The 26,814-nt window shown below is 42.1% G+C and overlaps 1 protein-coding gene across 1 annotated transcript in view; it reads right to left on the bottom strand.

The window, feature by feature from the left end:
* Positions 1–25,422, bottom strand: part of SMPDL3B (sphingomyelin phosphodiesterase acid like 3B) — a 55,478-nt gene extending 30,056 nt beyond the window's left edge. Inside the window, exons 1-3 of the mRNA XM_056560135.1 lie at positions 25,326–25,422; positions 24,995–25,208; positions 13,992–14,089 (exon numbers count right to left, since the gene is read on the bottom strand). Of these exons, the coding sequence (XP_056416110.1) occupies positions 13,992–14,089; positions 24,995–25,208; positions 25,326–25,386 (373 nt within the window). The 5' untranslated portion in view covers positions 25,387–25,422. The remainder of the gene's footprint in view (positions 1–13,991; positions 14,090–24,994; positions 25,209–25,325) is intronic.
* Between the last annotated feature and the right edge of the window lie 1,392 nt (positions 25,423–26,814).

Genomic DNA, 26,814 nt, shown 5'->3' with positions numbered 1-26,814 from the left:
GTTCCTCTCCGCCGGAGAGAAGGTCCTAGAAAAGAAACCACAAGTAACAGCATGCCCAGAAGAATTTTTTTGTAGAAGAACCGCTCCCGCTCCTACTGAGGAGGCATCTACCTCTAATAGGAAGGGTTTAGATGGGTCAGGTCTGGAGAGCACGGGAGCAGAAGAAAAGGCAGACTTGAGCCGTTTAAAGGCGTCTTCCGCTTGAGGAGGCCATGACTTAGGATTGGCATTCTTCTTGGTTAAAGCCACGATAGGAGCCACAATGGTGGAAAAATGTGGAATAAATTGTCTATAATAATTGGCGAACCCCAAAAAACGTTGGATGGCACGGAGTCCGGAGGGGCGTGGCCAATCTAAGACGGCAGAGAGTTTGTCAGGATCCATTTGTAGTCCCTGGCCAGAGACCAAGTATCCTAGGAAAGGAAGAGATTGACATTCAAACAGACATTTCTCCATTTTGGCATAAAGTTGATTGTCTCGAAGTCTCTGAAGAACCATGCGGACATGCTGGCGGTGTTCTTCTAGGTTGGCAGAAAAAATCAGAATATCGTCCAGATACACAACAACACAGGAATATAAGAGATCACGAAAAATTTCATTGACAAAGTCTTGGAAGACGGCAGGGGCGTTGCACAGGCCAAAGGGCATGACCAGATACTCAAAGTGTCCATCTCTAGTGTTAAATGCCGTTTTCCATTCGTCCCCCTCCCTGATGCGGATGAGATTGTAAGCACCTCTTAAGTCCAGTTTGGTAAAGATGTGGGCACCTTGGAGGCGATCAAAGAGTTCCGAGATAAGAGGTAGAGGGTAGCGGTTCTTTACCGTGATTTTATTAAGTCCGCGGTAATCAATGCAAGGATGTAGGGAGCCATCTTTTTTGGATACAAAGAAAAATCCAGCTCCGGCAGGAGAGGAGGATTTGCGGATAAACCCCTTTTTTAAATTTTTGTGGATGTACTCGGACATAGCAAGAGTCTCTGGGGCGGACAGAGGATAAATTCTGCCCCGGGGTGGAGTAGTGCCCGGGAGGGGGTCAATAGGACAGTCATAAGGCCTGTGAGGAGGTAGAGTCTCAGCTTGTTTCTTGCAAAATACGTCAGCATAGTCCATATAGGCCTTAGGGAGACCGGTTACAGGGGGAACCACAGGGTCACGGCAGGGAGTACTGGGAACCGGTTTAAGGCAGTCCTTGAATCAAGAGGTACCCCAGCTCTTGATCTCCCCTGTGGACCAATCCAGGGTTGGGGAATGGCGTTGGAGCCACGGTAGTCCAAGGAGAATTTCGGAAGTGCAATTGGGGAGGACCAAGAACTCAATTTTTTCATGATGAGGTCCGATGCACATTAGAAGGGGCTCCGTGCGGTAACGTATGGTACAGTCCAATCTTTCATTGTTAACACAATTGATGTAGAGGGGTCTGGCGAGACTGGTTACCGGGATGTTGAACCTGTTGATGAGAGAGGCCAAAATAAAGTTTCCTGCAGATCCGGAATCCAAGAAGGCCATAGTAGAGAAGGAGAAGGTAGATGCAGATATCCGCACAGGCACAGTAAGACGTGGAGAAGCAGAGTTGACATCAAGGACTGTTTCACCTTTGTGCGGAGTCAGCGTGCGTCTTTCCAGGCGGGGAGGACGGATAGGACAATCCTTCAGGAAGTGTTCGGTACTGGCACAGTACAGGCAGAGATTCTCCATGCGGCGTCGTGTCCTCTCTTGAGGTGTCAGGCGAGACCGGTCAACTTGCATAGCCTCCACGGCGGGAGGCACAGGAACGGATTGCAGAGGACCAGAGGAGAGAGGAGCCGGGGAGAAAAAATGCCTCGTGCGAACAAAGTCCATATCCTGGCGGAGCTCCTGACGCCTTTCGGAAAAACGCATGTCAATGCGAGTGGCAAGATGAATGAGTTCATGTAGATTAGCAGGAATTTCTCGTGCGGCCAGAACATCTTTAATGTTGCTGGATAGGCCTTTTTTAAAGGTCGAGCAGAGGGCCTCATTATTCCAGGATAGTTCAGAAGCCAGAGTACGGAATTGTATGGCGTACTCGCCAACGGAAGAATTACCCTGGACCAGGTTCAGCAGGGCAGTCTCAGCAGAAGAGGCTCGGGCAGGTTCCTCAAAGACACTACGAATTTCCGAGAAGAAGGAGTGTACAGAGGCAGTGACGGGGTCATTGCGGTCCCAGAGCGGTGTGGCCCATGACAGAGCTTTTCCAGACAGAAGGCTGACTACGAAAGCCACCTTAGACCTTTCAGTAGGAAACTGGTCCGACATCATCTCCAAGTGCAGGGAACATTGTGAAAGAAAGCCACGGCAAAACTTAGAGTCCCCATCAAATTTATCCGGCAAGGATAGTCGTAGGCCTGAAGCGGCCACTCGCTGCGGAGGAGGTGCAGGAGCTGGCGGAGGAGATGATTGCTGAAGCTGTGGTAGTAGCTGCTGTAGCATCAGGGTCAGTTGAGACAGCTGGTGGCCTTGTTGCGCTATCTGTTGTGACTGCTGGGCGACCACCGTGGTGAGGTCAGCGACAACTGGCAGAGGTACTTCAGCGGGATCCATGGCCGGATCTACTGTCACGATGCCGGCTGGCAGGAGGTGGATCCTCTGTGCCAGAGAGGGATTGGCGTGGACCGTGCTAGTGGACCGGTTCTAAGTTACTACTGGTGTTCACCAGAGCCCGCCGCAAAGCGGGATGGTCTTGCTGCGGCGGTAGTAACCAGGTCGTATCCACTAGCAACGGCTCAACCTCTCTGACTGCTGAAGATAGGCGCGGTACAAGGGAGTAGACAAAAGCAAGGTCGGACGTAGCAGAAGGTCGGGGCAGGCAGCAAGGATCGTAGTCAGGGGCAACGGCAGGAGGTCTGGAACACAGGCTAGGAACACACAAGGGAACGCTTTCACTAGGCACAAGGGCAACAAGATCCGGCGAGGGAGCGCAGGGGAAGTGAGGTATACATAGGGAGTGCACAGGTGAAAACACTAATTGGAACCACTGCGCCAATCAGTGGCGCAGTGGCCCTTTAAATCGCAGAGACCCGGCGCGCGCGCGCCCTAGGGAGCGGGGCCGCGCGCGCCGGGACAGGACCGAGGGAGAGCGAGTCAGGTACGGAAGCCGGGGTGCGCATCGCGAGCGGGCGCCACCCGCATCGCGAATCGCATCCCGGCTGGAGGCGGTATCGCAGCGTACCCGGTCAGTGGATCTGACCGGGGCGCTGCCGTAGCGAGGATGTTGCGAGCGCTCCGGGGAGGAGCGGGGACCCGGAGCGCTCGGCGTAACAAGGTGGTCATGAAGAACTCTGTAAAAGAGTTCAAAAGGGGTCTGGATGCATTTTTGGAGAAAAACAACATCGCTGGTTATGGATACTACATTTATAGGGACAGATCGTTGATCCAGGGATTCATTCTGACTGCCATATTTGGAGTCGGGAAGGAATTCTTACCTCTAGTATGAGTTTTTTTTTTGCCTTCCTCTAGATCAACTCAATAGGGACTCATTAGGGATATAGGTTGAACTTGATGGACTCTGGTCTTTTTTTCAACCTTATTAAAGGGGTACTACCACAGTGCTCTCTACTGACCTCTGCTGTCCATTTTAAGAACAGGAGAAAATCCTCATAGCAAACATATGCTGCTCCAGACAGTACCTAAATTAGACAGCAGAGGTCAGCAGAGAGCACTGTGGTCATGACATCAGAGAAATCTAAAAAGATAAGCATTTCCTCTGTAGTATATAGCCCCTAAAAAGTACTGGAAGGATTAAGATTTTTAAATAGAAGTAATTTACTAATCTGTTTAACTTTCTGGCACCAGTTGATTAAAACAAAAATAAAGTTTTCCACGGTAATACCCCTTTAACTATGTTACTAATAAAGCAGAGTGAAGAGAACCAAGAGACCGGGCTAAGAACCATGTTTTGAATTGTTGTTAAACCAAAATCAGGAGACACATAAATAATATTTGTATTATTCAAATTCATACAGTAATGGGGAAGATTTATCAAAACTGCCTAAGAATAAAACTATTTTATTTGCAACCAATCAAAGCTGTGCTTTCATTTTACCAGAACAATTTGAGAAATTAAAGCAGAGTTGTGATTTATTGCTATGGGCAAATCAGACAGTTTTTGTCTCAAGCAGTTTGATTAAATTTGCTTTAGGCTATGTTCACATGCCAGAATCTTCATGCAGAATTCTGCACAAAGATTCCACAGCTATAGAGTCCCATTGATTTCAATAGGATTCTGCTGCTCTGTTCACATAGCAGAATTTCTGCGCCGGAAATTAAAATTTCAGTGTCCGCAGAAAGAATGGACATGTCCATTCTTTCTGAGGACTCTGCAGGGAATACATTTCCGTCTATGTGCACAACTAGTGCAGGACCCAACAAGGGGGGAGGGTCACTTCTTGACCTTATACTAACTGATAGACGAGACATAGTGACCACAACATTATGGGGGATATTTATCAAAACCTGTGCAGAGAAAAAAAGGTTTAGTTGCCCACAGCAACCAATCAGATTGCTTCTTTGATTTTTCACAAGGCCTCTTAAAAAATAAAAGAAGCGCTCTGATGGGCTGCTATGCCAGCCACCACGCCCCCTCCATTCACATCTATGGGAAGAGGTGTGACAGCTATGTACTAGCCATCACGTTCCCTCCCATAGACATGAATGGAGGGGGTGTGGTGTGATGTCACGAACGTGGATGGTGCATGCTTCCGTGTTCCGGACCCGGACATTTCTGGAACCACGGGATCCCTGTGATCTAACATCTTATCCCCCTATCCTTTGTATAGGGAATAAGATGTTTTCAGCAAAGTAACCCTTTAAGGGGTTAGGTAATTAAGACATTAAGCTAGTGCATTAGAGGTTGTCTATGAAAGCAGCATTCAATCCAAGATACAGTGATTAGTATTGTTCGAATCTTCATAAATATATATATATATATATATATATATATATATACAGTCATGGCCGTAAATGTTGGCACCCCTGAAATTTTTCAAGAAAATGAAGTATTTCTCACAGAAAAGGATTGCAGTAACACATGTTTTGCTATACACATGTTTATTCCCTTTGTGTGTATTGAAACTAAACCAAAAAAGGGAGGAAAAAAAGCAAATTGGACATAATGTCAGACCAAACTACAAAAATGGGCTGGACAAAATTATTGGCACCCTTAACTTAATATTTGGTTGCACGCCCTTTGGAAAAAATAACTGAAATCAGTCGCTTCCTATAACCATCAATAAGCTTCTTACACCTAGGCTACTCTTCTTTTGCAAACTGCACCAGGTTTCTCTTATTGAAAGGGTGCCTTTTCCCAACAGCAATTTTAAGATCTCTCTACAGGTGTTCAATGGGATTTAGATCTGGACCCATTGATGGCCACTTCAGAACTCTCCAGCGCTTTGTTGCCATCCATTTCTGGGTGCGTTTTGACGTATGTTTGGGGTCATTGTCCTGCTGGAAGACCCAAGATCTTGGATGCAAACCCAGCTTTCTGACACTGGGCTCTACAGTGCGACCCAAAATCTGTTGGTAATCCTCAGATTTCATGATGCCTTGCACACATTCAAGGCACCCAGTGCCAGAGGCAGCTAAACAACCACAAAATATAATTGAACCTCCTCCACCATATTTCACTGGAGTTACTGTGTTCTTTTCTTTGTAGGCCTCATTCCATTTTCGGTAAACAGTAGAATGATGTGCTTTACCAAAAAGTTCTATCTTGGTCTCATCTGTCCACAAGACTTTTTCCCAGAAGGATTTTGGCTTACTCAAGTTCATTTTGGCAAAATGTGGTCTTGCTTTTTTATGTTTCTGTGTCAGCAGTGGGATCCTCTTGGGTCTCCTGCCATAGCATTTCATTTCATTTAAATATCGACGGATAATTTGCGCTGACACTGATGCTCCCTGAGCCTGCAGGACAGCTTGAATATCTTTGGAACTTGTTTGGGGCTGCTTATCCACCATCCGGACTATCCTGCGTTGACACCTTTCCTCAATTTTTCTCTTCCGTCCATGCCCAGGGAGATTAGCTACAGTGCCATGGGTTGCAAACTTCTTGATAATGTTGCGCACTGTGGACAAAGGAAAATCTAGATCTCTGGAGATGGACTTGTAACCTTGAGATTGTTGATATTTTTCCAAAATTTTGGTTCTCATGTCCTCAGATAGTTCTCTTCTCCTCTTTCTGTTGTCCATGCTTAATGTGGCACACACTGACACACAATGCAAAGACTAAGTCAACTTCTCTCCTTTTTATCTGCTTTCAGATGTGATTTTTATATTGCCCACACCTACAGTGGGGATCAAAAGTTTGGGCACCCCAGGTAAACATTTGTATTAATGTGCATAAAGAAGCCAAGGAAAGATGGAAAAATCTCCAAAATGCATCAAATTACAGATTAGACATTCTTATAATATGTCAACAAAAGTTAGATTTTATTTCCATCATTTACACTTTCAAAATAACAGAAAACAAAAAAATGGCGTATGCAAAAGTTTGGGCACCTTGCAGAGTTAATATCTTGTACTGCCCCCTTTGGCAAGTATCACAGCTTGTAAACGATTTTTGTAGCCAGCCAAGAGTCTTTCAATTCTTGTTTGAGGTATCTTTGCCCATTCTTCCTTACAAAAGTCTTCCAGTTCTTTGAGATCTCTGGCCTATCTGTCACGCACTGCTCTTTTAAGGTCTATCCATAGATTTTCAATTATGTTGAGGTCAGGGGATTGTGAAGGCCATGGCAAAACCTTCAATTTACGCCTCTTGATGTAATCCCCCATGGATTTCCATTTGTAGAAGCCATCCTCTCTTTAACTTCAGCTTTTTCACAGATGGCATCAAGTTAGCATCCAAAATTTGCTGAAATTTTATTGAATCCATTTTTTCCTTCTACTCGTGAGATGTTCCCTGTGCCACTGGCTGCAATACAACCCCAAAGCATGATTGATCCACCCCCATGCTTAACAGTTAGACAGAGGTTCTTTTCATTAAATTCTGTTCCCCTTTTTCTCCAAACATACCTTTGCTCATTCCGGCCAAAAAGTTAAATTTTAACCTCATCGTCCACAGAACTTTTTTTCAAAATGCATTAGGCTTGTCTATATGTTTATTTGCATATTTCAAATGCTGATTTTTGTGGTGAGGACGTAGAAGAGGTTTTCTTCTGATGACTCTTCCATGAAGACCATATTTGTACAAGTATCTCTTTAAAATGAAATAGTGTACCACAACTCCAGTGTCTGCCAGATCTTTCTGGAGGGATTGTGCAGTCAAACATGGGTTTTGAATTATTTTTCTCACAATCCTGCAAACTGTTCTGTCTGATATTTTTGGTCTTCCAGATCTTGCTTTAACTTTCACTGTTCCTGATGACTGCCATTTCTTAATTACATTCCGAACAGAGGATGTTGACATCTGAAAACTTTTTGCTATCTTCTTATAGCCTTCTCCAGCTTTGTGAGCATCAACTACTTTCTGTTTCAGATTTCTAGACAACTGCTTAGAAGAACCCATGGTGCTGATTGTTGGGGCAAGGTCAGATGAGTCTGGGCATTTAAAACCAGATGATGATTGAGAACTAACCATGACACTGGCAAGTCTCAGCTTTGCAAAGGGGGCAGTGCATGCTATAAATTCTGTAGGGTGCCCAAACTTTTCCAGATGCCATTTTTTTGTTTTCTGTCATTTTGAAAGTGTAAATGATGGAAATAAAATCTAACTTTTTTTGACATATTATAAGAATGTCTAATCTGTAATTTGATGCCTTTTGGAGATTTTTCCATCTTTCCTTGGCTTCTTTATGCACATTAATACAAATTTGTACCTTGGGGTGCCCAAACTTTTGATCCCCACTGTATTACTTGCCCCAGGTGAGTTTAAAGGAGCATCACATGCTTGAAACAATCTTATTTTTCCACAATTTTGAAAGGGTGCCAATAATTTTGTCCAGCCCATTTTTGGAGTTTGGTGTGACATTATGTCCAATTTGCTTTTTTTCCTCCCTTTTTTGGTTTTGTTCCAATACACACAAAGGGAATAAACACATGTATAGCAAAACATGTGTTACTGCAATCCTTTTCTCTGAGAAATACTTCATTTTCTTGAAAAATTTCCAGGGTGCCGACATTTATGGCCATGACGGTATATTTTTCATGCAATACGTGAAGAGATAAGGTTACACGTTAACCGGTCACAACCACTTTAGCGGATCATAGACAATTGTAAGTTAGAAAAATAAGGTGCCGTAATACTTAACTTTTGATAGTGATCAATATAAAATACACCCAAAAATTGTGTTCAATTATAGATCTATACAGATCTATATCAATATAGAACCAAATTATATATAACATAATAATATAGTTAACCCCTGTGCACATTTCCCAACGCGTTTCTGTTGCGGCCTGATTATTAACAGTGGCCGAACGTCCTCAGGGGTGTAACTAGCATAGGGGTATTATATAACGAAAACATTCAGAGAGCAAGTGTAAGTAAAGAGCAGCCGAAGGTCAGGTGAAAGGATAGCTACAGTCGTGCACTCAGTTACTAGTTGGGTAATGATAACCCATACTGAGATAGATACACATTATTATAGCAAACTTATCCTACATATTACAAAGTGGGTTCCCGGATAGAGTCAGTCTGCAGATTTCAGCAATGCCTACAATGTAAAACAGGCAGAGCACAAAATTTATGAAAAGAGACGCTTACCCCCTTCTGTCGTTAATGAATGAGGGCTGAAATCACTATGGGGAGCCACTGACTATATTCCGTCTGCCTAGTAAATCCAGATTCTTGGAGCGAGGATATCCTGATTACACACTTACCGTTGAGCTTACGGATTTGCTTTAGAACAAGATCGATCACAACTCTTGGTACCAAAAGTTAAGGGGGTATTCCAGGAAAAAACTTATTTTTTTAATATCAACTGGCTCCAGAAAGTTAAACAGATTTGTAAATTACTTCTAAGAAAAAATCTTAATCCTTTCAATAATTATTAGTTGCTTGTCTCTGCTTGTCCCGGGAACTGCACAGAGTAGAAGGGGTTTGCTATTGGGATTTGCTTCTAAACTGGGCGGTTCCCGAGACACGTGTCATCAGAGAGCACTGTCACGTGTCATCAGAGAGACAGAAAAGAACAACTCAACTTCAGCAGCTCATAAGTACTGAAAGGATTAAGATTTTTTAATAGAAGTAATTCAGCCAGAATTCTTGAAACTTTTGACGCCCACTCCAGTACAGTGAGGGAGATCATTAACCAACACTGGAATATTTTGAGATTGGATCCTGATCTGTCTGATGTTGTAGGTGATAGGCCGGCGATCACATTCCGAAGGGGAAGAATAACACTCCCATCTAGCAGTGAAACAAAATAAAACGTGGTTACATACTCTCTCCTCTTTGGGATGTTATCGCTGTGGCCACTGTAAGGCTTGTGACAACATAAAGAAAATAAAGTACTTTGTGAATAATGAAAGGGCAGCAAATATGAGAGAAGGAGTTTCATCAATTGCAGCTCTAAGGGTATTGTATATGTAGCTTCAAGGAGATGTAGTTTGGCTTATGTGGGCAAAATACTGCGGGAGTTTAGATGCAGAGTTTTGGAAAATCTAGGAGATGTTAGGCACAGGAGGGACCCCTTTGTGGGGTTGGAGCAAGTACACCCCTATCCAAGAGGAGGCGACCTAAATAAACTTTTACTCCAACATGAAAGCCGTTGGACATTTAAATTATCCACCTGGTCCCCCTCTGGCCTAAATGAGCAACTGTCGTTTGCTCCATTCCTATGATATAGCCAATTTTTTACTGCATCCACATACCCAATTTTTTCTTCCCTCCCTATGGCAGAGAAGTCCCCCCGCCCCCTTTTTTTCTATGGGTGGGTTTTATTAGGTAGATAGGGATGGTAGTAGTGGACCAATTGTCTAGCTCCACCCCTTGATTAGGGTACAGCAGGGACCGTCAGGAGGTTCCAGATCTACGGTACCGCCCTTATAAGGGCGTCCATGCCGTTTAGGCTTAGTGGGTGTTTTAGGGAATTTTAGGGTTATCTAGGTTCCTAGGCCCATGTATTTATATTTCCCTATTCCTGATTGGTGGGGACTCTCTGCCTAATATAAGGGAGAGTTTTTAGCATTAACCCCGTATGTTGGGGTGATGTTCCCCTTGTCCCATAATTTGCTTAAATTTTTGCCATGCATATACAAGATTGTATCTCTACACTCCAAATAGTGGGTGGTGTGTCACATCTTTCTTTTTACATCTTTATTATCACCATACCTGTTTGTATTATTTATGGATATACTATTGCCCATCCTTTTTTCAATTCCTTCCCACTGAATGTCATTATTTCCATTTTGTATAAAATTAATTTGTACCCCATTACATCTATAGATTCTAAAATCAGGGTTTGGTATAGTCCGTGTCGTCAATACCTGACCTGTTACTTTAACAAACTGGCTGGGCACTTGTTTTCATTAATTCTCTTATTTCCCTGTAAGCCTACCTAGAAACCAGCTTTGTTTTCTTAGTAATACTAAACTGTCAGCGATTCACGTCATGGTTTCAGTATCCGGAGCTCTACAGCTCCATTCTGTGGCCGCGCCCCCGTTAGTGTCATGTGGGACGTGGTCACATGACGGGTCCTGGAAGCGCTGCGCAGTTATAGGAGACGCTGGCGTGCACATGTGGCATGCGTCTCCCGGGATCAGACGGGTCTCCTGCCACTGCGGGACCAGCGTTTTCTTCATTTAACCTACAACTAACTAGTACTAGTTATCTGCTATCAGCAGCATTGTATCATAGCTGCATGTATGAGCCATTAGGGCTATATTTATTCTGTATGTACCCTTGTTTATTTACTAGGCAGCCAGAATATGGTCAGTGGCTCCCCATAGTGAGTATTTCAGCCCTCATTTATTTACGACAGAAGGGGGTAAGCATCTTTTTTTATTAAAGGGGTATTCCAGGCAAAAACTTTTTTTTATATATCAACTGGCTCCAGAAAGTTAAACAGATTTGTAAATGACTTCTATTAAAAAATCTTAATCCTTCCCTTACTTATCAGCTGCTGAAGTTGAGTTGCTCTTTTCTGTCTAACTGCTCTCTGATGATACCTCCGGAACTGTCCAGAGTAGGAGCGAATCCCCATAGCAAACCTCTTATGCTCCGGACAGTTCCTGAGACAGACAGAGGTGTCAGCAGAGAGCATTGCTGTCAGACAGAAAAGATCAACTCAACTTCAGAAGCTGATAACTATTGGAAGGATTAAGATTTTTTTAATAGAAATAATTTACAAATCTGCTTTCTGTAGCCAGTTGATCTAAAAAATAAAAAAAAGATTTTTCCTGGAATACCCCTTTAACCCCTTGAGGACGCAGCCCATTTTGGCCTTAAGGACGCAGAAAATTTTATTTTTACGTTTTCATTTTTTCCTCCTCGCCTTCAAAAAATCATAACTATTTTATATTTTCATCCACAGACTAGAATGAGGGCTTATTTTTTGCGCGACCAGTTGTCCGTTGTAATGCCATCACTCACTTTACCATAAAATGTATGGCGCAACCAAAAAAGTACTATTTGTGTGGAGAAATTAAAAAGAAAACCGCAATTTTGCTAATTTTGGAAGGTTTCGTTTTCACGCCATACAATTTATGGTAAAAGTGACATGTGTTCTTTATTCTTTGGGTCAATACGATTAAAATGATACCCGTGATAACACACTTTTCTATTACTGTTGCGCTTAAAAAAAATCACAAACTTTTTAACCAAACTAGTACGTTTAAGATCCCCCTATTTTGAAGACCTATAACTTTTTCATTTTTCCGTATAAGCAGTGGTATGAGGGCTCATTTTTTGCGCCCTGATCTGTACTTTTTATTGATACCATATTTGCTTATATAAAACTTTTAATACATTTTTTATACATTTTTTTGGGAATAAAATGTTATAAAAAAGCAGCTATTTTGGACTTTTTTTTTTTTACGTTCACAGTACGGTATCATTAACATTTTATTTTAATAGTTCAGATATTTATGTACGCGGCGATACCAAATATGTATATAAAAAATTTTTTAACACTTTTTGGGGGTGAAATAGGGAAAATGGGGCAATTTACGTTTTTATTGGGGGAGGGGGGTTTTCACATTTTTTTTACTTAATTTTTTTTACTTTTTTTACTTTTATTTTTACACTTTAATAGTCCCCATAGGGATTGCTAATCCTGTTCAGTGCTATGTATAGGACATAGCACTGATCAGAGTTATCGGTCATCTTCTGCTCTGGTCTGTGGGAAGGCAGATCAGAGCAGAAGACTCCCGGAAGACAGCGGAGGCAGGTGAGGGGACCTCCGGCTGCCGTGCTGGATGATCGGATCGCCGCGGCAGCGCTGCGGCCGATCCGATCATCCAATTAAGTGACCGCGATGCTGCAGATGCCGTGATCAGTATCGGGATCGCGGATGTCCGCCATTACCGGTGGGTCCCTGGCTGCGATCAACAGCCGGGACCTGCCGCCCATGATCCGGGCATCGCTCGGATGCCCGCAGTTATGCTTAGGATGTAAATGTACGTCCTGGTGCGTTAAGTACCGCATCACCAGGACGTATATTTACGTCCTTCGTCGTTAAGGGGTTAATTTAGTGCTCTGTCTGCTTTACATTGTAGGCATCGCTGAATGCTGCAGACTGACTCTATTGAAAAGTTGATTAAAAAGATTCTGACTGCCGATCAATATATATCTTAATACTTATATATTTATATGTCATTTCTAATGCTGAAAAAAGATATTTGTTACCTACTCTTAACCTATATAATCCAGCTTGCTATGTGCTTGCAACTAAGATAGAGAGCTCTGAATGTCGCCAGGAGGCCCAAGAGGAGACGTCAGAAGACAAAACATTTGAGGAAGATACAGATTGTATGGAAGGACAGCGATCTGGGTTTTTCCAGTTCTGAGTATAAATGAACTTTGGCCAAGAAAGAAATAAATGCTTAAATATGCTAATATATACAGAGATAAAGCTCAACTAACCAATCAAAATGTAACATGCTTTATACAGCAGCAGTCATGCACATTTAAAGGCCTCTTCCTCAACCATCCTTGACAGTTAGTGTCAGAAGTGGGATTCTCGTTCCCTGGACCACACTCGAGGGAAGAGCCAAGTCTGGTGGGCCGACACCTCTAGCCATCCAGGGCAATCTAGGGCTGCTCAGGCACGGGGCCTGATCAACTCCACGAAATGCGGTAAGTCTGCTGATTTCTTTATAATTCTGTAGCCTATCTGTGTTCAATGACCGGCTCTACAAGCCTGGAGGATGGTTTATGTCGACCCCCTAGGACTAGCCCAAGCGACCGGGTATCTCCCCGCTTTGTGTGGTCTCAATTTCTGAGAGTTCTGAGAATATTTGGTCGTCAGTGACTGACTGCAGCTGTTAAATCTAGTTTAGCAGGGAAAATTTTTCTGCAGCCTTGTGTACACGACCCCCTCTTTCTCTGGCTCGCTGTGAACTTATCAGTATCACAAGGCTAAGCATACCAAAACAAAGTGAAATGCACGGTTTAATAAGATTTCTTTGGATTTTTGACCTTTAGGAAATCTAACAGACATTCTAGATTCAGAGAATGTCTTGATTGGATTTTGATTTTAGATTTTTGACATTTTTAGAACAGCACTCAGCGTCCCAGGCCATGGAGTGCCGATGAGGTTAGTGTTATATTCAATCAACAGTTTTATATGTATTAACAGCAAGGACTTTTTTAGTGAGTTGCTACCTTTTCTTCGGATCTGCTTAACATATCAGGGACTACTACTCACATCATACCAACCCACTCATCACCCCCTGGGTCCCACGTGAACATACCCTAAAGGGCTTCTTGTGCCCATACCACCTTAGAATATTAAAATTAAATGCATGGAAAGCTTCAGAGTTTGTCAGTATCAGTGTTAAAACCTGCACACATTTAATAAGTATTCTTGGCATCTTACCTGGAAATGCTTGGAGGATTAGTGTTGTCAACCATTTCATTATATCTAATACAGCATTCTCACTAAGTTTTTCATTAGGTACATGTGGGGTGTCATCCCTGAAACCAAAAGGTGAAATGACATTAGGATATAATGTCTGTGACTTTCTTCTGCTGAAGCCGTCTGCTGCATGATCATTAGAGCAGGGTGCCTAAAATATCCTCAAGTACAGATATATTTGTTATTGTAATTTTGGCCATCCGACAACTTTGAAGTCACAATATTCAATGCTAAAAATCATAAGGGGTCTGAAGGGGGCAGGTTCTGAGAAATATGTTGCATATCACATTTTAATTTCTGGTTTGATTTCTTTTACAATCTCTGCTTGCATCCAAAGAATACAAATGTTCTTGTTTACCGGTACAGGCTACAAACCCATACAGACCTAATACTTTTTAGAATTGTTTGCTAAATTTGTATTCATCTGAGGAAATTGTAGACAATTTATTATAATTTAGAATTAAATATAGGCTGTTCAGCTTGCAGAATATTGCCAGCATTGCATACAGGTGTAGTAAACTCTGATCTTTTAAACCTGTCATATTACAAAAATAATGTTTGTATATGGTTACTCACTAGGGCATGCTGATCCTTTACATATCTCTGTTAGGTGTCTAGCTTCTGAACTTGGCTCACATATCCCTCTGTTCTGCTGCTTACTTACTCTGCCATCCACTGCTCAGGAAGGGGCATGCCCAAGGCAAGCACTGAGCCCGCCATGGGTCTGCTGTTCTGTGCTAGGTCTCTTCATCCAATCACTGCAGGCTGCTCTGTAACCCCCTCCTCTCTGTTTTCAGACTGCAGTCTGATAGACAGTACAGGAGTGAGCATAGGGGAATGGTAGTCCCACCCTCTCTTACTGAAATTTGTCCCAGCCTGTGCTTTAGCTGGGACAAAGATGATGCTGTAACCGGACAGGATTATGTTCTGGACAGTATGGGGACCACTAGTGGTCCTTTTTGCAAGCCATGATTTCTATAAAAAGGAGATACATTTTTTTATGAAGTATATAAGAAGGGTTAATGTTTTGTCAAGGTATGAAACATCCAAAAAGTTTTTGATTGACAGTGCCCATTTAAATGTATTAGGGTCTGTATGGCTTATGGGAGGAATTTATCAAAGATCAGCATATTACATGACAATCTTAAAGGAGTTATCCAGCATTATTCTTTTAATAATTATTATTCAACCGGGGCTGCCGCAATAAAGAGAAACTCTGGGTAACTGGGTAACTGTTTGTGCACCACACGCTAAAATCTACATCAGTTGACACAAATGTATGGCAGATTTTGATGCAATGGGGGAGATTTGCGAATTAGCCTGAGGTGTGGTGGGACAAAGATGATGCTGGTGCCACACAGGATTATGTTCTAGACGGTATGGTGAGATTGGTTGCTATGGGAAAAACCAGACAGGGTTTCAGGCTGATTGATAAATGTGGGCCAATATCTTCCTTCTCCTCCTGCTTTCTAAAAGTAAACATGGAGAAAACTATTATCTTTCATCTTTCCCCCATCTCGCTCCCCCCTCCCCCCAGTCTAGCAATCACATTTAGTGGTCTTGTATATCTTCTAACAATTGCTCCCACAGTTGCTTTCTTCACACCAAGCTGCTTGCCTATTGCAGATTCAGTCTTCCCAGCCTAGTGCAGGTCTACAATTTTGGTTTTGGTGTCCTTCGACAGCTCTTTGGTCTTGGCCATAGTGGAGTTTGTAGTGTGACTGTTTGATGTTATGGACAGGTGTCTTTTATACTGATAACAAGTTTAAACAGGGGCCATTAATACACGTAACGAGTGGAGGACAGAGGAGACTCTTAAAGAAGTTACAGGTCTGTGAGAGTCAGAAATCTTGCTTGTTTGTAGGTGTCCAAATACTTATTTTCCACCATAATTTGCAAATAAATTCTTTAAAAATCAGACAATGTTATTTTATGGATTTTTTTTCTCATTATGTCTCTCATAGTTGAGGTACACCTATGATGAAAATTACAGACCTCTCATCTTTTTAAGTGGGAGAACTTGCACAATTGGTGGCTGACTAAATACGTTTTGCCCCACTGTATATTTAAATGTTCCATAATTCTTGTTTTCAATTTTCTGGAGGTACAACCTATGCACTGTAAATCACATTCTCGGCAAACGACTGAGTAGAACACATGTGTGGACTGACAGTTAATGTAACTTATTATTTTATATTTCTTGCCAGTATTATTAGATTTACTTATAGAACCATTGGACATATATTTACATAGTTTGCACCTCAGCCAACCACATTTTTAATTCCCTTTGGGGTTGGCAGATGAGAGAAGCAAAGTGATATGTGGATTAATGAGGAAGCAGAGTTGAGAATGGATTGGATGGGAGCCAGAGTGTTTGATAGAAGGCCATAGTGGAAGATGTTTTAGTAGTCCAAACAGGAGATAAGGGCATGTACCAGTAGTGTAGTTGAGTCAAAGTTGAGGAATAAGCAGATTTGATAAATCTTTCTTTAGGGTGAAAGCGAAGGTGGTAAGGGACAGGATGTGTGGTTTAAAAGATAGCACAGAATCGAAGGTGACCCCAAAGCAATGGACTTGTGGGACTGAGGCGAGAGTGAAGCCACTAATAATCTCCCTCGATCTGGGGCTCCATGAAAGATCTCACCCCGTGATGTCAAAATGATCACAAGAACAGTGAGCAAAAATCCCAGAACCACACGGGAGGACCTAGTGAATGACCTGCAGAGAGCTGGGACCAAAGTAACAAAGGCTACCATCAGTAACACACTACGTCGCCAGGGACTCAAATCATGCAGTGCCAGACGTGTCCCCCTGCTTAAGCCAGTACATGTTGGGGGCCCATATGAAGTTTGCTAGAGAGCATTTGGATGATTCCAGAAGAGGATTGGGAGAATGTCATATGGTCAGATGAAACCAAAGTAGAACTTTTTGGTAAAAACTCAACATGTCGTGTTTGGAGGCGAAAGAATGCTGAGTTGCATTCAAAGAACACCATACCTACTGTGAAGCATGGTGGTGGAAACAACATGCTTTGGGGCTGTTTTTCTGCCAAGAGACCAGGATGACTGATCAATGTAAAGGAAAGAATGAATGGGGCCATGTATCATGAGATTTGGAGTGAAAACCTCCTTCCATCAGCAAGGGCATTAAAGATGAAATGTGGCTGGGTCTTTCAGCATGACAATGATCCCAAACACACTGCCCAGGCAACAAAGGAGTGGCTTCGTTAGAAGCATTTTCAAGGTCCTGGTGTGGCATAGCCAGTCTCTAGATCTCAACCCCATAGAAAACCTTTGGAGGGAGTTGAAAGTCTGTGTTGCCCAGTGACAGCCCCCAAACCATCACTGCTCTAGAAGAGATCTGCATGGGGGAATGGGCCAAAATACCAGCAACAGTGTGTGAAAACCTTGTGAAGACTTACAGAAAACATTTGACCTCTGTCATTGGCAACAAAGGTATATAACAAAGTATTGAGATGAACTTTTGTTATTGACCAAATACTAATTTTCCACCATAATTTGCAAATAAATTCTTTAACCCCCTCAAGGACGCAGGGTTTTCCGATTTTGCATTTTCATTTTTTCCTCATCACCTTCTAAAAATCATAACGCTTTAAATTTTGCACATAAAATTCCATATGATGGCTTATTTTTTGCGACACCAATTGTACTTTGCCGTGACATTAGTCATTTTACCAAAAAATCCACAGCGAAACGGAAAAGAAATTCATTGTGCGACAAAATTGAAGAAAAAAATTTAATTTTGAAATTTTTGGGGGCTTCCGTTTCTATGCAGTGCATTTTTTGGTAAAAATAACACCGTATCTTTATTCTGTAGGTCCATACGGTTAAAATGATACCCTATTTATATAGGTTGGATATTGTCGTACTTCGGCAAAAAATCATAACTACATACATGAAAATTTATATGTTAAAAAATTCTCATCTTCTAACCCCTATAACTTTTTTATTTTTCCGCGTACGGGCCGGTATGAGGACTCAATTTTTGCACCATGTTCTGAAGTTTTTATCGGTACCATTTTTGTATTGATTGGACTTTTTGATCACTTTTTATTCATTTTTTCATGATATAAAAAGTGACCAAAAATACGCTATGTTGGACTTTGGAATTTCTTTGTGCGTACGCCATTGACCGTGCAGTTTAATTAACGATATATTTTTATAGTTAGGACATTTCCGCACATGGCAATACCACATATGTTTATTTTTATTTACACAGTTCATTTTTTTATGGGAAAAGGGGGGTGATTCAAACTTTTATTAGGGAAGGGGTTAAATGACCTTTGTTAACTTTTTTTTTCCACTCCGATAGGGATCTATAACACTGCACACACTGATCTCTTATGCTGATCCCTGCAAAGCCACAGCTTTGCATGGATCAGCGAGATAGGGGCTCGATTGCTCAAGCCTGTAGCTCAGGCTTGGAGCAATCAAACGCCAATCGGACGCGACGGAACAAGGTAAGGGGGTCTCCGCTCGCGTCCTAGCTGATCGGGACATCGCGATTTTATCGCGATGTCCCGATCAGCCCGACTAAGCTGCCTGAAAGCATTTACTTTCATTTTTAGATGTGGCGATCAACTTTGATCGCCTCATCTAAAGGGTTAATAGCGCGCGGCACAACGATCGGTGCCGCACGCTATTAGCCCAGGGTCCCGGCTATCGTTAGCAGCCGGGACCGACCCGGTGTGATGTGGGTCACAGTGTGACCCCGTTTTAAACCCTGGGACCGGGCAAGGGGCATACAGGTATGCCCTTTGTCCTGAAGGAGTTAAAGAATCAGACAGAATGTGATTTTATGGATTTTTTTTCTCATTATGTCTCACATAGTCTCATTTTTAAGTGGGAGAACTTGCATAATTGGTTGCTGACTAAATACTTTTTTGCCCCACTGTACCTGATACATTTAATCCATCACAAATTGAATCAATTTCTTTCCTCTGTGTAATTCTAACCATTGATTTTGTGGGATAATGTACAATGAGTAAGTGAGTAATCAAGTATGCATATGCGCGTACGTAGATATAAATCAATAATAGCACTAAAATATGGAGGGGCTCAGCCTAAAAAATGTAATGCTTTGTAATGTATTTGTTTACAATAAAGATTGTCAATATTTTTCATTATAGGTGTGTGCTCCCTTTCAGTAATTACTTTTTTCTTTTGTTGTGGTAGACATAAATCTTGGGTGTTATGCTGTATGTTTAAGCCATGACTAAGATCTGTTAGATTGAAACGTGTTGGAGTTTTGTGCACATGTTTTTTCATCTGATATGGTCCATTTTATGCTTTTAACTTTTTTGGAATAAAAATACAATATTTTTACAGGAGCTGGAACCATTTATTCTGTTTTTCTGGCTTATCTATGGCGGCACAAGGCCAAGCAGTTTCTCTTTGGGCTTTCGATCCAGACACAAGTGCTCTGCTATTTGCATTGAAGGCATCGTGAGGTGGTGAGGTGACGTTGCATCTTTGTATATAATACATATATTTAAGGCCAAGCCCCCTCCCACAAATTCAGGTTAATTAGCCTTCATTTAACCTTCCACCCATACACTCACTGGCCACATTACTAGGTGCACCTTACTAGTACCAAGTACCAGGTAATACCCCCTTTTGCCTTCAGAACTTGCTTAATTTTGCACAGCATACTTTCTACATGGTGCTGGAAACATTCTTCAGAGATTTTGGTCCATATGTACATGATGGCAGCACACACAGTTGCTGCAGATTTGTCATCTGCACATCCATGAATGCAAATCTCCAGCTTCACAACATCCCAATGGTTCTCTACTGGATTGAGATCTGGTGATTGTAGAGGTCATTGGAGTACAGTGAATTTATTGTCATGTTAAAGAAACCCAGTTTGAGATGCTAATTTAAAGTGACCATGGGCCTGTCATTGACGCGCCGTGTGTGCCCAGTCTGGGGCAGAGCAGCCAAACAGAAGGACATCAGGGCCGGCCAGTGAGTGAAGCGCTAGGCCTGAGCTTTCCAAACTTTTCATGTTGGTGACACCTTTCTTACATACAGGTCAAGTTTATTGAAACGAAATATAGCATCTAATGAAACATTTTACCTGGGTCACAGCCCAGAGTGGACAAAGAAAACATACAGGTAACAAACAAGAACCAAAACAGGCATACAGTGTGATGCATGAAAGACAGGTAATGGTAGGGCAAACAACCATAGAAAAAAAAAAACAGTAAACCAATTTAAGTATAAGGAGAGGGAATATCTAATATCAGGGCAAAGGGCGAAGGACATCTAGGGAGCCCAGAACCTCTCGAAGTGATCAACATCTCTGATGGCATTCATTTTTTCAGAGAGCATAATTAGATTGACTCTAGCAATAACCCTCTCTAGGGAGAGGGAAGTTTGCTTTCAATTGGTGGCAATATGTATACGGGCAGCTAACAAAATGAATTGCACTAGACGGAATATTCTACTTGGCATGGTGACATTTCTTCGTCGTGCATAGTTTGGTGACAGACCCCTTGCCACACCTCCAATTGCACGTATCATGTTGCGTGTCCAACAATGTGAAACCAGTATCAGCATTACAAATGTGGCTGTTGAATTTCATTACCCTGTAATTACCCCCTGTGCCATTTCATTCCCCCCCTTATAACCCCCCCGATCCCCCTGTGCCACATAATTTGCCCCCCTCTGATCTCCCCTATGTCATTTTATTTCCCCCCCTTTCATCCCCTATGCCATTTTATTCCCTCCCCTGATCCCCCATTTCATTTTATTCCCCCCTTTGCTATATCATTCCCTCCCTCCTCTCCTTCCTCTGACCCACTGCTACACGCTTCTTACCTGTCCCCCGTGCACTCCGGCAGGCTCAGGTGCAGGGACTCAGTGTCTTTAAAAGTTGGATGTCCTCTGCGCTGAGAAGTAACGTCCCAATCTTATTGCCTAGCAATGCCACTGCATGCAATTGAACAGTAAACCTAATAAAGTGGCCAGCATGTGTGGTGTGTGTGTGAAATAATATATATTAAAACACATAACCAATATTGAGCGCCCCCTTGAATAGAGAACATAATACAGCATAAAAAAAACATTTATATTGTAAACAAGAGAACTCATAACACCTCAATTTGTCCAATCAACATTCATGAAGAACCAACCCAATTGCATAATTAATAGTAGCATACTTATTCAAAGTGGTGACTTCATAAAGACCAGCAATTTATACACAACTAAACAAACCTGTATTAACAGGCACACTGGTCCGGTGCTCGCATCATGTATAGGACATAAATGTACATCCTGGTGGGCTAAGTACCAAGGCGTCAGAACGTACATATATTTGTAAATGACTTCTATTAAAAAATCTTAATCCTTCCAGTACTTATTAGCTGCTGAACACTACAGAGGAAATTCCTTTCGTTTTGGAACACTGATGTCATCACGAACACAGTGCTCTCTGCTGACATCTCTGTCCATTTTAGCAACCATGCATAGCAAATGCATAGCAGATGTATGCTAAGGGCAGCATGGTGGCTCAGTGGTTAGCACTGCTGCCTTGCAGTGCTGGGGACTTGGGTTCAAATCCCACTAAGTACAACAATAAATAAAGTGTTATTATTATTATAATAACGTCAGCAGAGAGAACTGTGGTCGTGATGTCATCAGAGAGCATTCCAAAAAGAAAATAATTTCCTCTATAGTATTCAGCAGCTAATAAGTACAGGAAGGATTAAGATTTTTTAATAGAAGTAATTCACAAATATGTTTGACTTTCTGCCACCAGTTGATTTAAAAGAAAAAAGGTTTTCACCGGAGTACCCCTTTAACCCCTTAACGACGCAGGACGTATATTTACGTCCTGCGCCGGCTCCCGCGATATGAAGCGGGATCGCGCCGCGATCCCGCATCATATCGCGTCGGTCCCGGCGCTAATCAACGGCCGGGACCCGCGGCTAATACCACACATCGCCAATCGCGGCGATGTGCGGTATTAACCCTTTAGAAGCGGCGCTCAAAGCTGACCGCCGCTTCTAAAGTGAAACTGAAAGTGACCCGGCTGCTGAGTCGGGCTGTTCGGGACCGCCGCGGTGAAATCGCGGCGTCCCGAACAGCTGACCGGACACCGGGAGGGCCCTTACCTGCCTCCCCGGTGTCCGATCGGCGAATGACTGCTCCGTGCCTGAGATCCAGGCAGGAGCAGTCAAGCGCCGATAACACTGATCTGTTAATACACGCCTTTGATCTGTATAAAAGATCAGTGTGTGCAGTGTTATAGGTCCCTATGGGACCTATAACACTGCAAAAAAAAAGTAAAAAAAAAGTGTTAATAAAGGTCATTTAACCCCTTCCCTAATAAAAGTTTGAATCACCCCCCTTTTCCCATAAAAAAAATAAAACAGTGTGCATGCGTAAATGTCCGAACTATAAAAATATATAATTAATTAAGCCGTACGGTCAATGGCGTACGCGCAAAAAAATTCCAAAGTCCAAAAAAGCGTATTTTGGTCACTTTTTATACCATTAAAAAATGAATAAAAAGTGATCAAAAAGTCTGATCAAAACAAAAATCATACCGATAAAAACTTCAGATCACGGCGCAAAAAATTAGTCCTCATACCGCCCCGTACCCGTGGGGTCAGAAGATGACATTTTTAAACGTATAAATTTTCCTGCATGTAGTTATGATTTTTTCCAGAAGTGCGACAAAATCAAACCTATATAAGTAGGGTATCATTTTAACCGTACGGACCTACAGAATAATGATAAGGTGTAATTTTTACTGAAATATGCACTGCGTAGAAACGGAAGCCCCCAAAAGTTACAAAATGGCGGGTTTTTTTCGATTTTGTCGCACAATGATTTTTTTTTTCCGTTTTGCCGTGCATTTTTGGGTAAAATGACTAATGTCACTGCAAAGTAGAATTGGCGACGCAAAAAATAAGCCATAATATGGATTTTTAGGTGGAAAATTGAAAGGGTTATGATTTTTAAAAGGTAAGGAGGAAAAAACGAAAGAGCAAAAATGGAAAAACCCTGAGTCCTTAAGGGGTTAAGGACCAGGCGGTTTTCCGTTTTTGCACTTTCGTTTTTTTCCTCCTTACCTTTAAAAAAATCATAACCCTTTCAATTTTGCACCTAAAAATCCATATGATGGCTTATTTTTTGCGCCACCAATTATACTTTGTAATGACATGAGTCATTTTACCCAAAAATCTACGGCGAAACGGGAAAAAAAATCATTGTGAGACAAAATTGAAAAAAAAACGCCATTTTGTAAATTTTGGGGGGTTCTGTTTCTACACAGTAAATTTTTCGGTAAAAATGACACATTCCCTTTATTCTGTAGGTCCATACGATTAAAATGATACCCTACTTATATAGGTTTTATTTTGTCGTACTTCTGAAAAAAATAATAACTACATGCAGGAAAATTTATACCTTAAAAATTGTCATATTCTGACCCCTATATCTTTTTTATTTTACCGAGTATGGGGTGATATAAGGGCTCATTGTTTGCGCCGTGATCTGAAGTTTTTAGTGGTACCCTTTTTGTATTGATCAGACTTGTTGATCGCTTTTTATTCATTTTTTCATGATATAAACAGTGACCAAAAATGCACTATTTTGGACTTTGGAATTTTTTTTGCGCGTACGCCATTGACCGTGCGGTTCAATTAACGATATATTTTTATAAATCGGACATTTACGCATGCGGTGATATCACATATGTTTATTTTTATTTACACTGTTTTTTTTTTTTAAAGGGAAAAGGGGGGTGATTCAAACTTTTATTAGGGGAGGTGTTAAATGATCTTTATTCACTTTTTTTTTTCACTTTTGTTTTGCAATGTTATAACTCCCATAGGGGCCTATAACACTACACACACTGATCTTTTACATTGATCACTGATTTCTCATAGGAAACCAGTGATCGATGATTCTGCCGCTTGACTGCTCATGCCTGGATCTCAGGCACTGAGCAGTCATTTGGCGATCGGACACCAGGAGGCAAGGTAGGAGACCCTCCTCGTGTCCCAAAGCTGTTCGGGATGCCACGATTTTGCCACTGACATCCCGAACAGCCCTCTGAGCTAACCGGCATGGTTTTACTTTCATTTTAGAAGCGGCGTTCAACTTTGAACGCAGCATCTAAAGGGTTAATAGTGCGCTGCACCGCGATCATTGCCGCGCGCTATTAGCCGGGCCCGACTCGCTACGTTATAGAAAGGGAAAGGACTTAGAATGTACCGGTACGTCCTTGGTCCTTAACAGGTTAAAAAAAAACTCTCTCTGTATCTTTAATTTTTCAAACAAACTCTGGCAACCAAGTCTTTTTGGTCAATCAACTAGATATTTTGGGGGTTCTCTCCCTGCTGTGCCTCAGAGCAGAGTAGAGTCCAACTATCATCAGTATGAGCTGTACACCTATGAGATCCAGCCAAGATCCAGACAGCTTGCAGTCTTTTCAGAAGAGGGCACAGACAAGCAGATACAAGGTGCTAAATTATTAGTTATATGCAAAATGGTTTCTCTCTGGTCATTTTATGACCTTATTTCTTGTGTATTTTTACCATATAGGTTCACATGGCTGCTTTAGAGTTATTAAAAGCATGTACTTTAGGCACAAAGCTTTGCAAATGTAAAAATGTTTGTGTAGACACTGTCCCTGGCAAGGGACAGGGTGGGGGAGGAAAGGAGCTAATCATGCTCCTGAAGAAATGCTCCCAGCCTTCAAGAGGTGTGCAAGCAGAGTGAGCATAGTAATACATAGATGAGAAGGTATTTTTTTTTTATATAACATGCATATTATTATGCATACAGGTCTTAAGGCACCATTGGCTTGAGCATTTTTTTCTTCTTAGAACTCTTATCCCACAGATAACAGATATAGAAGTGAGTACTATCATAAATAGAACACTGAAAAGGGAATGTAAAATATTAAGACTGCATGCACTTTGTACTCACCCAGTCCACAGTATGAAATCTGGATCAGGCAAAATAGTTTTCATTGCATATATAGATGAGTTAATAAGAGAACCTGGAGAGTCGCATAAATAACTCCCCCATTTCCCTGCATCTGTAACCAGCTGGTCGCCTGCAGATGGACATACTTTGCCTGGGTCAGTGGTCACTGTGTAGTTAGGGTCTAGGTGCAAGTCTGTCAAGTGCCAAAAATATCCTAAGAAAAAGGCAAATCAATCAGATTTCGACATGCTTGAAGTTCAGTTTCAAATAATCCCAGTTTATTCCTTAAAGTTATTGGTCAACCTTACTGTATATCTGTTACACTGCTTACCTCTATCTGAGGAGGTGAAAACCGTGTAGGCTGCAAGAAGCTGAAAGATGATAGATCTCATGGCAGAAGAAAGTTGGCACAAGCTTGATTCTGAGCTTCCTCCTTCACTCTGCCCTCACTGCCTTTTTCAGGAAGTGTTAAACATTAGTTATGAAAAACTAACTATTCTGTCATTTACAACCTAAAGGTTTGTACCAAAGGACAATAGATATGGCAAGTTATGTTATACCATTTACAGCTTTATTAGCTATAAAAGAAGAACTGTTTATCAGATAGCTTGTTTGTCGATCAACTTCTTTACATCATACATTTGGTCAGCAGAGAACCTCACACTAATGGTGCCCATACAAATAGTAACTATAAATAGTACAGTGTAATCCATACTAAAGCTGCATGCCAAACTAACAGGACGTTAACTAATGTTCTTATTTCCGAGTGCTTATTTACAGGACATACTTTGGATATAGCTTTACTAATGGGAGGGCCTGAAAGGGTACATTCAGTACAATGTGGTCTTTTTTGCTGCATGTTATTTATTGGATTACATTTATAGCTTTTAACAAACAACACAATTGAAAGTAAAAATAACATTAGAATTAAGTTTTACAAGCACAAGAAACATAACTATATACCTTAAGTCCTAACAACCCCTTCAGCCCCAAAATTAGACCAGTTTCGTTTTTGTTAAACATTTTCAACAAATTCACAAAGAAAGTAAAGGACAAACTTTCCCAGTCAGGAAACAATTCACTAAGGTACAGAACTGCCACCTAGGAACAAAAAAGAACATTACTGAAACATAAAATGTATGGAACAACTATAAACAATTACAAACAAGTATGTCAAACATAGTCCAATCTAGTTACCCTTGCGCTTAAAGGGGTACTCCAGCCCTGAGACATCTTATCCCCTATCCAAAGATGTCTCAAGATGCCGCTGGGGACCCCCGCAAACTTGTATTTGCCACCCATCTGTTTGAGCTGCATGCCGTGGTGCCAGCTCACAAACAGCCGGGTGGTGACCACGGGGCCGGAGTATCATGACGTCACAACTCTGCCGCCAGGGGTGACTTCTCATGGAGACGTCACGATACTCCGGCCCTGTGGTCGCCACCCTGATGTTTGTGAGCTGGCACCGTGGCGTGCAGCTCAAACAGATTGTTGGCGAATACAAGATTGCGGGGGGGGGTCGTCATGGCCGGATGCTGAAGAGAGCAGATGCAGGGCTAAGGCTCTCTCCCCAGCACCGTGAACACAGCGGCTCACACTGGCTTTCTGCCCGACATTTCATGCTCCCACCCCCAGAATCTAAGGAGCAGTTTGGTGCCTCTCCCAACCAGATTCGGGACCCAGGAAGCCAGAAGAGACCGCCTGGAGCTCTGCAGCACCACGAGGGAGCGGGCACCATCTTACCTCCTTCTTCTTGCAGCGGTCCCTGCCTCTGAGCACTATGCCACACGGCTCCTCCATTGCAGCACTACTTGTATCGG

This window comes from Hyla sarda, chromosome 2 (assembly GCF_029499605.1).
Source record: "Hyla sarda isolate aHylSar1 chromosome 2, aHylSar1.hap1, whole genome shotgun sequence".
Taxonomy (NCBI): domain Eukaryota; kingdom Metazoa; phylum Chordata; class Amphibia; order Anura; family Hylidae; genus Hyla; species Hyla sarda.
The sequence above is the reverse complement of the archived record's forward strand: the minus strand, read 5'-3'. Positions and strand labels throughout refer to the sequence as shown.